The 15192-nt window shown below is 40.7% G+C and overlaps 1 protein-coding gene across 1 annotated transcript in view; it reads left to right on the top strand.

Moving 5' to 3' along the window:
* Positions 1-5393: 5393 nt before the first annotated feature.
* LOC106949964 (calcium uniporter protein, mitochondrial-like) overlaps positions 5394-15192 on the top strand; it is a 20152-nt gene continuing 10353 nt past the window's right edge. The window contains exon 1 of the mRNA XM_015036534.1: positions 5394-5721. Coding sequence (XP_014892020.1) covers positions 5557-5721 — 165 coding nt within the window. The 5' untranslated portion in view covers positions 5394-5556. The remainder of the gene's footprint in view (positions 5722-15192) is intronic.

Below are 15192 nucleotides of genomic sequence, written 5' to 3'. Positions count from 1 at the left end.
TTTTCACACTTGGTCTTTCATTTGTAATTCAAATTAAAGTTTCTGTGAAAACTTCTTTATGTTTGCAGTTAAACTCTTCATCACCATCAACAGCCCCGACTATTCAGACCTGATCTAAATAAATTTAATCTTTATTTTCAATGATCACATTGAGGGTTTTTTTTTCTCATCTTGGATCATTTAATATGTGCAGCGTTTGGTTTAAATTATTCATTTAAAGCAAATTCAGTGTGAAAATGTGAGTTATCTTTTTAAAGTTGTGTTGCTATGGTAACTAATGTTTGCGGGAACACATGAAACGTTTTTGTCGTTGCCTCCATGTGGAGGAACTTATTCGTTACCGTGAACTCTGTGTCTCTAAGGTGAAACGTGGTGGTGGCAGCATCATGCTGTGGAGATGCTGGAGAGACACAGAGTCTGGATGGAGCAAAAAACAAAACGATCCTGTTGGAAAACCTGTTGGATGGTGAAAAACACCTGAAAAGGGAAAGTAATTCAACAAAGAATAGAAGTTATCTCTGGGTGTTCATACAAAATCTGTTTCTAGATGTGAATCTTTAGTAAATTTGTCCCAATAGTGAAACATTGAACAATTTAACTGCGTTGTTCGCTGCAGGCGTTCAGATGCGGAAACAGATGGACAACAGCGCCGCGCGGTGGATTTTCTCTGCAACTACAAGAACAGAAACGTTAGAATGACAGCAGCGATAAAAATATCAATAAATAAAATATTCAAACTTGTTTTTAACCTTAAACTGAAACACCGCAGAAAATTATATATGTGATTTATTTATTTTAATAAATGCTTAATTTACTCAGCTTGTGTCAAAGGCAAAAAATAAAAAATAAAAAATCGTTAAATATTTATATATAAAAAATACAAAAAAGTAAAAAGTTATTTTCATACAGAAAATAGTAAATTAGTGGAATTTCTTAATTTCTTTTATTTCAAGTCAAATGTTAAAGATCTTAAAGATTTGCCAAAATATTAACTTTGTTGTATTTTAAATTCAGTTTATAATTTGAGTCATTAAGGACAAAAAGGTCCTTATTAAAACGGCCAAAAGCCGACTAATAAACTAATCACCAGTTCTAACGGTTTAAATGTCAGTTTGACTTTAATGTTTAATTTAACCACAAACTGGAAATCTCCAACAATAAATCTCCAGTTTCTTACAATAAAATAATATATTTATACCACACCATTATGCTTTCTTAGCATTTTTTCAGTGGCTGAACAAAATGTTTAAATTATAAAAAATATATAACTATCAGAGTACCACAGAAAAATAGATATTTAAAAAATGGAGGAAAAGAAGCTAAAAGACAGATAAACTAAAACAGTTCAGATATTAATGACAAGAAACAAAGTTTTAAAGAAGCTCGTTCTGGTTTCACAGCCAACTTTTGGATTTTAAAAGCATTTCTACTAAATAAACGTACTGAACTTTGAATGATGTTTAATTTTATTTATACAGTGAAATCAGTTTCTATAGATCAAAAATGGCTGAAAAATACTGAGATTTTATAAATTTACAGGGTTTTTAAAAGATGGAAACACGTCAGGTTTAACTGCTACTTTTAAAAGAGGATAGAATAGAACATAATAGAATAGAATAGAATAATACAGAATATTCTTTATTGATCCTCAGGGCCTTATATATTGACAGCTACTCCATCTAAAGTGTTAAATATTTTTACATACAAATGAAACCATACACAATATAAAATTTATAAAAAAAATATAGACATAATTGTGATATTGTAAGTGATTTGAATATAAATATAAAATAAACATATTAAATAAATACATAACTAGAATTCACATGGGAAATATAGTAATCTATGACTATAAATATAAATAAATCTATAAAAAGTTAGATTAAGGTCAGTCAGAGTCGGGAATCGTCTTCTGACTGTGGTGGATTTTGGTTGATGGAGCAGTCTGCTACGTTTAGCTGGAGAAGATCACAGTTATTGATAGTTTATTAGTCATAAATAAACTAGAAAGTAACTTTTTATAATTTCTGTGTGTCTTGGTTTGGTTGTTGAATCAGTTTTCTCACTCCTGCTTCAGTGGGTTTGGCTTGGCGTGTTAAACTATCACAGATGTTTGCTTGGATGTGATGGTCAAACCGGAGCACCCGGAGAAAACGGTTCATCAACAGGGAACACCCCTGACCCAGAACCAGGTAATAGAACCAGGTTCTGGTTCCTGTAAGACCCTTCGGTCTTCAGAAGGTTCGACAACATGGCAGAAATGATCCTGAGTGGAAAAGCCAAACAAGTACAGACTCTCCTAAGGGAAATTTAGGAAGACGAATTAACCTGTCACCAATGGTTTTTGGATGTTATTGGTTAGAATATAAAAGGCAACAGAGTCACAATAAGGGCAAATTAGAGAGACCAATGAAGCTACCATGGATGTTTTTTTGGGTGGTGATTGTCAAACCGGAGCGCCCGGAGAAAACCCAGAAGTTCAAAAGTGACTTTCTCCTACAAGCTGCGGAGGAACGCTTCGTCCCTCTCCTCCGCTTAGAAGAGGAAATTCCACCAGGACGCTCTGCGGGAAGGTGGAGTGCCTGTCATCCTCCTAGAGTACGTAGCTGGTTGACATTTGCAGTCTTTGAGTGAGTCCACAGATTCTGCCCTGGAGCTTGGACGTTTCTCTATTAGCCTCGGTATGACGGCTTTTTTCTTCTGCTGGCTGTCTATTGAATCCTCTGTAGACGTCTTGCTTCTAGGCAGGGCTTCAGCTGCGGCCTCTGGACTATCCCTTGACTCTTCCTCCCAATTGTACCAAGCACTTGGAAACATTCCTGTTTGTTTCCTTTCCTGGATGGGACTCCTTGAAGCGGTTGACTCTTCAGTGATGCTCTCTTCATAATCTGAATCACTGGCAGAGTCACCGGAAGACTCCTCTGATTTCTTGGATTTAGGAGAGTCTCTTGTTACATCCGAAGAAGTTTCTGCTGCTGCAGCTGCAGCTTCTGCAGCAGCCTCCAGTTCCTTCATATATGCCTCAATGTCTGGTTGGAAGGCTCTGTATTCCTTCTGGAGAGAAGTGATTTTAGTCCTGAAATAATTCAAGCGTTTGGTCAGCTTCTCTCTTTCCTTTTTCTCCTTTGAAAACGAAGAAAACATGGATTTGGTCCCAAGCTTTGCGCTTGCTTTCAATTCCTCGATCTTCTTCAGACGAGCAGCCTGGGTCTGCTGCAGATCCTTGACCTTCTTCTCCACGTCCTTGAAGGCAACCTCCCAGCCAGTCTGATCCGAAAGCCTTTCCGTCAACACCAGAACCTCTAGTTCCAGCTCCCCGTTGAGGATGCTGAGCCTCCGTTTCTCGTCGACTGCGCAGAGAAACTGATATTTCAGCATCGGCACGTTGATCGTCTGTTGGCTCAGTGATTTGAGCATACCCTCCAGTTTCTGGTTCTTTCTGAACGCTTCCTTCCCGCTTTCATCGTCCGAGGTGGCTTTCTTCTTTACAGTGACCAAGTTGTACATTTTTAATTTCTGCCTGATCTCTCTGAAGTAGTTGTCTTGAATCGTCATCATCTCTTTGTTTTCCCTTTCTTTCTCTGTGAATTCTTCAAATAGCTTCGTTTGTTGAACAAGTTGTCTTGACAAGATGCCAACATTTTTTCTTAACTCTTTGTTAAGAAACATCAGCCTATCCTGACGTTGTTGGGCCCCGTGGTTCAACGACTTCATCATGGGTTCCTCAATTAGCTGCTCATTCGTGTTTTTCAACACATCAAAAAGCATCGCCCTTCTTTTGCATAAACTATCCAGTTTTTGTTCCTCGTCTGCCCAGATGTCAAATTCCAAGTTCAGCTTGTAGAGCCGCTTCTCGCATTCTTTGAAAAACACCCTCTCATCTTTCTCCAGCCTCTTCCGATTTTGATAGCGGCTTCTGCGGTCCGAGGCGTTCTCCAGGTCTGCATTGGTCTTTACCAGCTTCTGGATCGCCTTGTTGTTCTTTTTGCGCACTTTCTCAGCATCGTAAAAAGCAGTTACTGCTTTCTGCTTCTCAACTTTGTACATTTTGAGGTTTTTCTCGCAGCTTAAAGCCAAAATTGTCAGAGTAAAACGTAACGTAGGTCAGACAGCTTCGAAGTCCGGAGACAAATGGAGAGGATTCTGACAAGTCATAGCCAGTGGCTGTATCATCAAGTGATGTCACTGATGACATCATCAGGCTGTGTGTGACATCATCATACCCTGCCAGCAGGGTTCTTTTTTTGTCACAATAACAGATTCTGATGGATAATAAATTGTTCTAGAAGTTACTGCAATAAACGATAACCATCTTCAAGTAATATAGCGGCTTAGTAATGCAAGAACAAATTCAACCAATTGTGAAAAATGGTATGACAATAAAAAAATCCCCTGTATAAACTTTAAATTTGAATGTCTATTGATGTACAAACCCTCCAACAAGGTTGTGGTGACTGGCAGAGTAAGTTCAAGCAGTAACAAACACGTACAGTAGGCAACATGTCCGTCCTGCAGATAAAGCTGCATTAGCTAAGCTGCTATTATTGGTTCAGCTGTAAATACCACCAATGTTTATCTAAGTATTACAGCGAGGTGAGTGGAGTTTTCAAAAATTGTGATCAGGTAATAATTATGTACTTATATTGAAGGTAAGTTACCTGCCTACCAACATGGCTGTCAGTTACTGTGTGACGTCCGCCGGACCACTTTTTTCAGTAACGAGTAATCTAACGCATTAGAAGCCATAACTAAGCTGGCAAAAACAACTTGGAAAAACAATTTCCATCCTTCCGGTCCTCACTTCCGCCGTTCATACTGGCGCCTAGAGTGATTAAGTGACGTAGTTGTAAAGAAAGTGTCAACACACAAAAAAACTGTAAACTAAAACCGTTATGTTTGCAACTTTGAAATATTTGAATATTGAAATAACTCTAGTTTTAGTATACGATGAAACAATTTTAGTTGCTCAATATTGAAAACATGCTCATTTACAAAGTAAACATACATTTTATCAACTCTCGACTCTTGTTTTCGTTAAGCTGCAGTTCAATAATACAAAACCGGAAATTTAATAGTCTTTTCAAAAATAAAAGCATTAAATCTAAAACCGGAAGTTAATTATAGATAAATCTGATAAAACGAAGAAGAGACGATAAGCGCTCAAAAGGAATACAAACAAATAAATAAATAACGTAATTTGGGGTTATTATAATTGCCATTGGTCTCCCCTGATTAATTGTATAAAATAGTGAATATTTATACTGGATATTTGGCTATTAGTTATACTTTTAAAAAAATATTTTTTTTTACCATAAATGTATGACTTCATACCGTTTACAAGCAGGTTGCTAGTTGGGGTTTTTGGGCTTGTTTTCATAGCTGGTTGCTGTTTTTTCTATCAAGATCTGGCAACACGGGGCTCCACGGAACAGCGGAACCGCTGAGTGAGGAACCGAGGCTCCAACGGCCTGTTTTAATTTACCGGCTTCCGTTTTTTTTCCGGCCCTGTCGACATTTCGTAACGGTGTTCTGGAGGCGCAACCCGAACCGGAGAAGATGGAGCGTGGAGGCGGCGGTGTGAGGAAATGTAACCGTGTTTCCGTGATGTCGGAGCGGCAGCTCCAGCTCCGGCGGGCCGCTGTCAGCCACGGCCTGTCCGGCGCAGGAAGCGCTCTGCCTGGGTGTGAAGACCCGGAGCGCAGCGCTGCCTCTGAATGCTACGTGAGTCCCGCTTTTATTTTTACTTGAGGTTTACTTTCTGCTGTTTGGTGTCAGCTTGTGGTTTGCTGCTCTGTAACTGTTATCTCAGCTGCTGTGTTTGTCACAGCGACACTTTCTTACATAATTATTATTAGACTGTAATCTCGAATGTCTCATAGACAGTCGGACTCTGTCCTTCAAGATAGTCTTGTTTTGACATTAAAAAGTTATTCCTTGTATAAATTCTAGTGTGCTTATGGTTAATTCAAATTAAAAAATATTTCATTAATCACTGAGGGAAATTAAATGTAATAAGCTTCAAAAAGGCTCTCCAGTAGCAGGCAGCCTTCCAATGATTTAGAAAAAGCCTCTGACTGAAGACTGTTGCTGTATGACAGTCTCATGACACGCCAACAGCAGAAATGATATTCCATAGTAACATGTCAAGGGCGACACCATCAGTTGTTGGTAAGCGCTGCTAATCCACTTCCTTTGCTTCTGCCGCCTCTTTTTTAAAGGAATCCTTCATTAGTTGTAACAATACTTCTTATTTGAGAAACATATTGCAAATTAACTACAAAAAGGCAAAAAAAAAAAAAAAAAAAACCCTTCCTGATTTTTTTTTATGTTGTTGCCATGCTTTTTGTGCTGCAATGCATCCTGGATAGATGGCATATGCTACGTGCTAAGGCGCTAGCTCCGTCCATCCAGAACAATAATTTTTGCACATTCAGTAACATTCAGACTTTTCAATTTGAACCAAAACGTGTTGAAACAGAAATGCATAAATGACAGGAACAAATGAAAACGAGGAGAACCAAAAGGTTAACGATGAATGAAACAGCTGCTGCTTAGCAATGCTAACCTGAAATGTTTATGGTTAGCATTGGGATCAAAACATTTTCTCAAATATATTGGAATGATGCTACAAAAACTAAAAGATGCTTCATTGTCACTTTAAACATCAACTGTTGTGGTTTTGCGTTAGCCTCTGCTAACGGTGTTAGCCTCTGCTAACGGTGTTAGCTCCTGCTAACGGTGTTAGCTCTAGCTAACATAGAAAATGTTAGATTATAAGCAAATCATGTTTATGTGTTTCAAGACATCTTTGCTGTGTAATAGTTCATTTTGAGGCAGTTTTCCTCGATCCAGATGTTTGTGGGCTGCCCTTGTTAGCCTAAATGTCCTTAACGTCTTAAGTTTTGTTTCAGGCTTCAGTCCATCTGCGTCATCAGCCTGGGATCTGTCACACAACTGAAAACATTTTGACCCCCATAGCAGAAAAATACAATATTTTTTAAGTAATTATGAGTTTTTACATATAACAAAACGTACAACTTTAGGTTATTAGCTTCGTTTGGCTAGTCGTCTTTTGTTTGACAGGAACACACAACTAATTAATATTACTACTGAACATTTGGAGAAAATGTAAAATGGAGAAGATTCGTAACTTTGACTGCAAATGTTACAAGAGAATTAAAGAGGATTCTTGCAAATTGATTTTTAGCAGCATGAGAATAATTAGACACCTTGAAGCTAACAGACGTAAATCCTTACGATGACAACATCCACCATAAAGACACCGGTGAAAAGAAAGCTTAAATGATCCGAGGCATCCATGTCTGCAGGAATACTTTTCAGTTTGAGTTTCAGAACTTTTATTGTTTGTGGAGCATGATCACGATACATTGTGCTAAATGATTTATTGTGAAATCTGTTGAAGACTCAATGAAATAATTATTTACGTCGGGTTTTCTTCAGGCTGAAACGTCCAACGTGTTCAACTCAATTTAGTTTATTTCTATAGCACTAATTCACAGCAGATATACTCTGAACGCACTTTACAAGAAAATGTTTTTCAGTTTAATCACACACATTCCTAACAGCACAGTATCCACAATTATTTAAAGAAGATTAAAAAGTCTTTGCAAACACTACAGTTTGTATTTCTACCCATATTTGGACTCTGTTGATTTCAATTCATTCTAAGTGCATTTATTACCAATATAATCCTGTTCTTAATCCAAACCACCAACCCTAGAAAAGTAAAGTTTGCTGCATCATTGCCAGCCTTCACACAGTGATCCAACTGTTAGCTGAGTGCCAGCAGTGAGTCAGAGGGAGCAACCAGGATCACACAATGAGCCCGTGTTGGTTTAGAGACAACGCCCTCCTGCCAGCAGACCAAACAGACCCCAGTCTCAGCGGAGACGCGGCGCTGTTGACACAGCAGCTGGGCTCCAAGGCCGGGGAGAAGAGGCACAGGGTTTCCTGAAACGGCTCAAACAGGAACAGGAAGCGGATATTTGTTGTCAACGCCTCTTGCATGTCTGAGGAAAGTTGGCCCCACTTCTCACTTTCAGGGGTGAGATTTCTGAGGACTGTTCTGCTTTTTCAGCCCACAGGATCTCTGTGAAAACTTTCCTTTTCTTAGTTTTGAGCTTTTCTGCTGTGTTTTGAGCCATTTTTGTGTTTCAAGGCCCAGTTCTGCTTCAGCATTAATGCTTTTTGGTAGAAGTCATGGTGGGTTCTGTGATGGGAAGCTGGTCAGGTCCTGATCCAACTCAACACTTGCAAACCATGGCACTTCCACCTCTAACCACAGTTGGTATGAAGTTCTTTACCTGGAATGCGTCTGTCCTGGTGCCAAATAATTCAGATTTAGACTCGTATTAGTCCAGAAGTCTTTGTCTGTTTGTGTGTTTCTTGAGGAGCAAAAGTTTTCCAGTTGAAAACTCTTTATAAAGGTCAAACTTGATTCGTGTTTTGATTGGACAGTCGTGATTTTTTGCATCCACAGTCGCAGGACCTTGCTGTTGGTCCATGGTGACATTGTCGGAAACTGTTTTTAGCATCTTGCAGTCAGCTTTACTCATGGATTTACATCAACAACTTCTCAACCAACATATTCAATCTGTGATGAGACCGTCGTACTTGGTGGGATCAGTAGCTCCAAGATCAAACCCTGACGTTCAAACCTTTTCATCAATTGTGGTGGAAGATGATGAAACTTGTAGATTTGCTTTCTGATTGGACAGTCGTGATTTTTTGTATTAACAGTATCAGGACCTTGTTGGAGGTCCATGGTGACATTGTTGGGTTTTGGATACTGCTTTAGCATCTTGAGCCAGCTTTCAGGGTAAAGAGGCGTTTGCTGATGGAAGTAAAGCTCAGCGATGTTTGGAGAGAGATTGTGACCAATGTCCTTTTGGGCGTCACCATGTTGAAATCCTGACTTCTCCGCCTGTGTTAACTGGAATACTGTCGTCAAACCCAGCAATGAGTTTCAACTTCCAAGGCATTAGTTAAACATATAGGGTTAAACTTTGCTTGCTCCAGATTCAAAGTTTAAACAAATCTTTATTTTATCAATAAAGGTCAAGGCAGTTTCGTCCCACTGTGGATTTGAGTTTATCACCAATGCAGGGCATAGATGGCATGTTTTTGGTACTTTGCCGAGGTTGTGGCAGATCTTCCGTCGTTCCCTCTGTTTTTGTCTAACAAGGCGGTCAGATGGTAGCCTGAACTGGAACAAACCCACGTCGTCTGCCTACGTTAAGTTTGAGTCAAACCCAGAAGACGGCGACCTTGACAGAGGCGTCTCATTCTTGCATCTGATGGTTACACACCAGAGGAGGGTTACAGTACAGGAGCCAAGGAGCGCAGAGTACATTGCATTTCCACAGGAAGCGCAGAAACCCCGATGGCTTCCTGTTGACTTCCGTGGTGGCGCAGCTGCCAGTAAACAAGTCGTTGACGCACGTATCTAATGTTCCCGCAACTGATTAACTTTTAAAATGCAGAACAAATAGGCGGAAGTTCGGTTCAGTCCTGATAGTCGGGCTGTTTCTCTGACCTTCAGATTCCTCGTGAACTCTTTGTCAGAGAGTTTCTACTGTTCAGATGGAGTCAGTAATTATGGAAAGAAAAGCAATCTGTGTATCTGAAGAGAATCAGTCTGATGGAGTTCCACAGGGCCGTGTGCTCGGATCCATCCTTTTTACTTTTATATAAGCTTTTCCTCTGTTGTTTCAACATAAAAATATGGTTTTCAGATTAAAGTCAAAACAAATTACAGCATCAAATGTCCAAAATGCTGCGTGGAAAGTTTTTACTGGTACAATTTGAAGTTAGATGACTTGGATTTGAGTTTTTCTTCCCTGGCAGCTTTCAAGCCAAAAGGAGTATTTTAAACGCTTCTCCTTCCATCTATTTGTTTTACAGCTGGTAGAAATTAACTTGTTTGCTTTTCCAGATCTTATTTGAATATAATTTTATGATGTTGTACTTGATAATCATCCATTTAAAATGGATATCTGTAACATGAACTTGGAAGTCGTTTGATGTAAATTGCAGCTGTTTTATGTAGGTAAACGATTTAAAATGTGGGGATTTCTCAGGAGGAATAATTGTGTCTTTTATCGCAGACTTTATTTTTGACGTAGAGTTGTGGTTTTTGGGGCTACACAGTTGAAACTGTTGCTTGGCAGAATCAGAACAAATTTTTCCCCTCTACGATGTATAATTGTTTGTAGATTAGAGGTGAATCCTTTATTTCTGGTGATATTTTAGGTACAGCACAGACTTCCATCCCAGTTGGATGCGTAATATGTTTATTATCGAAGCGTAAATAGTTTGGATTCTGGCTGCTGACTGCTGGACTGGAAGGTTTACTGTTTAAACTGGGAATGTGAGGTTTGTTTTTTTCTTCTCATAAGCTATTTTTGTACCAAATTGAAAACAGAGGCTGGTATCGACTTGAGGCCACTGCGCTGGGTGTTTGCTCTCCTCTGGAGTCTGGATAGACTCCTAGAGCTAGAGCACATGGAAGTGGCTATTTCCAATGGTCAAGTAAGGCAAACGAGCCATAACTGCAGAAAATGGCTGTGCATCCAGGACGGGGTGGGTGGGAGCGTGTATATTTTTCAGCCGGTGAAATGTGGGAACCGTTATCCAGAGGAAAATGTCTGGAATGTCAGCTGCTGTCTGCTGGACTGGCAGGTTTTCAGTACAAACTGGGGACCCCGACATTATTTTTTCAGTCTGGTGGCCTTTACAGACTGAATGATGACAACGCTACCACAATGTGACTAAATTTTATTAAAAATTATGATTTTATGTTTCTTTTCATGTCCTTGAAACCCACAAACTTCTGAATCCATTTCCCTCCTGTGTTACTGTTGATCCCCATTCAAGGCAAAGAGCCTCTGGATTTTAATATTTCGTTTTGTTAGAAGAAAGTTGATATGTTGCAGTTCAGCCTGGTATTTTTCAGAGACAGACCTCAGCTGAAGGATTACCAGCTGTGCTCGTAAACTCTCTCTGCTGACAGTGTTTTCTCTCCGTAAGCGTTTTTATTGAGTCATAAACCTTTGCTCCGTTTATCAGGATATTTTCTCTGGTATGTTTGGGATCATTTGCTGCGTTTCTGTTACAAATGTGCACAAAACTTCTGACATTAGACAATTTCACAGTTGAGGTGTCTCCATTAAATAAGAAGTGTAATTAAATCACGTGATAATTGTTTAAAAATCACGGCTGTGACAGACGTAACGACTAACGTGAGATATAATCAGGCATCAGAAGAGACGTCGGCGTCTTCATCCAAACAACAAGCCGTCTGCTCCTGGCTGCGAATAAATGCAGCGTTTTGGGGAACTGTTGGTGATTTCATACGTTTGTCTCCACAGTTGTGTGATGTGGAGACAAATGTTGGGCAACATGCAAGATTTTCCCACAAGACTGGAGACCTTGTTTTAATCTTGTTTTATATTTGAAACCATAAAACAGGTAGTGGAGCAGCAGTAACCAGGATTAACCAGGAGAAAAAACAGTTTGTCACTCGTTGCCACTACGGTTATTATTTGATTAAATGTGTTTTCTGAACGGAGGATACCGGCTTCCTGTTCCAAGTTTGACTAAATAAATCACTGCTGCACTTGGAGCCACTCTGGAAAATAAAAACTTTGCTTGCAGCTGGAAGGAATTTGTGTTTGCCTTTAAAAACAACATAATTTTTCCAGGAACTGCATCTTTTGTCTTCTGTTAAGTTTTGTGATTACCGTAGCTAATAGAGTAACTCATAGCCCCCCCAAAAATCACCCTTAAAAAAACAACAGACAAAGGACGCAGAATTTCGTCGATGATTGATAAATTTGTCCAGACGTCCAACTTTAGTGGAGACGACTGCGAATTGTCCAAAGACAGACAATTACAAATATGAGCGTTGATTGTTTGCCACAAACTGCCATACAAACTCCTGAAATACGATAAAAATGTTTCCATTGCTGTTTCCCAAACGGTTGAAAAATTACCTCATCGAACGCAAAAACGTTTAATTGAAAAGTGAGTTTTCTCAAAATTGGTTTGTTACCATTAAGCAAATTTATTTTCGTAATTCCATGATTTTTTGCTCAGTAGAAGAGATGCTAACGGCGATTTTCCTTGGTGCTTCTGCACGTTTGAGCTGCTGCAGGAAAACCCTGAAATAAACTCAACTGTCTCTTTAAAGAGTTGTGATAGAAAACGATAATCAAACTCTGATCAACGGTTACGCTAGCAGCTAAAACCTGATAATCGCTGCAGATCCGTCATGTTGATGGTCAGGTGTTTGCTTTATGACCAGTGAACTCTTCTTATGTATAAAATTAACTTAAAGAACCTTCATTCTGCATAGCGTGTTCATGTAATGCTGTTAAAGCACGCCGTGTCCTTTTAATGGTTAATTCCTGCAGTGGTGCCATAATTTCCCCTCAAAGCAAATGATTAGGTGTTCAGATTATTCTTCATGCTTCAGGTTTTGAATCCAGAGTTTGTAAATGTTATGGGAGAGATGATGTGTTGGTTTAAACTCCGATAAACATCATAAAATCCACAGTTGGGATGAAACCTTTGACGATCCCATCACAGCCGAACTGATGAACCAAACGAAGCTCGTTTTCATGGTTCCTTTGGATTTTTGATCCGATCAAAACGAGCTGCGGATCCCGGCGTTCCCAGCCCGTCAGACAGCAGGCACAGGGGGATTCTGGGAAAAACCCCAGCAATCAGTAATCTGTGAATGTGAATGCAACAAGGAGAGAAATCCTGGTGAGGAAGAGGAGAAATCTTCATAGGATACGTGTTTGTTTCGCCACAATCGCCGATGTGATGAAACGTCCAAACAGCCGGGTTTCCTGTGGGATTAGAAAGAATCGGGCTGGTTGTGTGTAAAGAAGCTAAATAACTTCATAAAAAGCCACTTTCACATCCCGTCTGTTGGCTCTTCATCACAAATTATTGAGGAAATTTCCAGCTGTGGTCAGAGGCTGCAGTCCAGCAGGCAGCAGGGCTGCTGCTATTTATATCACCACTGATTACATTCGGATTTAAACGCACTAACGCAGAGACAGTGGGATATCCGAGGGTCAGAGGTGAAGCAGATGGTGGCGTGTTTAAAGTTTGGGTCGGTGGGTTTGTTAAGACGAGAGAGATAAAAACGCCAGGCCAAGTGAGGAAGAGGAGGGACCATCCTGACGGAGGAACATCCTCCAGCAGCGGGACAGCGATGAAGATGACGGCTCATTGCCGAAGACTGAGGAAGAGTTCGTTAGCAGCAGCAGAGACTCGCTCCGTTTGGGAGAGGATGATCCGGTTCTGGAGCGGGCCGGACCCCGGATCCCACCGGCACTGAAACCGTCCGGAGAGACGATCCGGCTGGGCTCCAGTCCAGCCGTAGGCAGAGCTTCACTTCATCATCAATTATTAATTATTCCAGCTGAAGACGAGAAGCTTCATTTCACCTGGAAGTGAGCCGAGACGCTCCAGACTAAAGATGGAACGATCCGAGCTGAAGCGGTCCAGTCCAGCTGATAGCAGTCGGACCAACATGTGCTGGGAACCTTCAGGTGGGCCCAGCGGGTCATGAAAACCAGCAGAACCAAACAGCTGGAGCAGCTGGAACGACGGCTCACTGCAAAAAGGTTCTCACATAATTAATATTTACTTTTTATTCTGGCTCCATGTTCACATCCTGAACCAGCGGCTGCTCCGGTACGTTGGCAGTACCAATAAAAACACTTTTACCTCCAACCGTTTTTAAGTTTCCTTAACTGCTAGTGAGCTCAGAAGGTTTATAACCGGATTAAAAAGTGTTAAAGTGACTCTGCTCATATTTACAGTGGAAGGAGAAGCTGTCTCACACCCTGACTGAGTGTGTTTGTCCCTGTAGCTCTGAGACCCGGTTCCCGGCCGGGTTCGGCTCTGCAGTCACATTCCTGAGCCGTTGAGCCATCAGCGGTTCCCTCCGACCCGCCTGCTCTGCACATGGTCACAACCGGCTGCAGCCACAGAGCATTTTAGTTATCAGATAAAAACAAAAGGCTACATTCTGCAGACTGAAACAGTTACGCCTTTTTTGAAACAGTATCAGAAAATTCCTCTTTTAAATAAGAAAATACAGATTTCATTGTGTAAAATGCAGCAGCAGCATTCCTTTAGGGAACATTTCATAATTTGTAGCAAAGCATGAATCTGTAGCTAAAAACTCCTAACATGTGAAAAGTTCAGCTGTTTCTGGTCGACTTTTTGGATTAACTGATTAATAAAAGTTGCTTCATATGTTATTTTTATTTTTGTTTTTTACAGAATTTGAACTGAGTGAAGCTAAAACTTCAGGAGTGAATTTTTTTTATTCTAAATGCAAAATTTAAATATTTTTTGTTTAGTTTTGGTTTAAAGTGTAATTAACCCCCCCGGTGGAAGATTAGCCCCGCCCCCTGATAAATAAAAGCAATTCCAGCAAAGTGGGCGGAGCCAATATACGCTAACTTTGCATCTTTTCATACCCTCTAGTGACTTTTCATCAAAACATCTACTGACATTTCTAGCGAGTTTTTCTCTTGTGGTTGGAGACTTTTATCTCGCCGACCTTCAGCAGTGAGTTCTGCTGAGAGCGTTTCCCGGTTCCTAAACACGGCGGTCAGTCTGATAGTCACCTGATAAATACCACACCTTCGCCAATAGTCGGAGCAGAAGAGACCCAGTCCACTCTGTCCACATTGCAAATCAATCACACATTTGTAAAGCTGAGTACAGCTGTTGATCAATTCAGTACTCGCTATACCAACACCGACTCGCCACCAGGAGGCGTGTGTCTGCGTGAGATGGTTTTGAAATTCAGAGGAGGCAAGTGAAGCCTGGGCGCTAGGAAAGTAAAACCTGGTGGGTAGGCAAGTAAAGCCGAGGAGACAAGTAAAGCCTGGCGGGGAGACAAGTAAAGCCTGGCGGGGAGGCAAGTAAAGTCTGGTGGTGGAGCAAGTAAAGCCTGGCGGGGAGACAAGTGAAGCCTGGGCGCTAGGAAAGTAAAACCTGGCGGGGAGGCAAGTAAAGTCTGGTGGTGGAGCAAGTAAAGCCTGGCAAGGGGACAAGAAAAGCCTGGCGGGGAGGCAAGTAAAGTCTGGTGGTGGAGCAAGTAAAGCCTGGCAAGGGGACAAGAAAAGCCTGGCGGGGAGG

This window comes from Poecilia latipinna, unplaced genomic scaffold, assembly GCF_001443285.1.
Source record: "Poecilia latipinna isolate Pla-1442-1.1 unplaced genomic scaffold, P_latipinna-1.0 Scaffold371, whole genome shotgun sequence".
NCBI lineage: Eukaryota > Metazoa > Chordata > Actinopteri > Cyprinodontiformes > Poeciliidae > Poecilia > Poecilia latipinna.
This window is presented reverse-complemented; position numbering and strand designations above follow the sequence as displayed.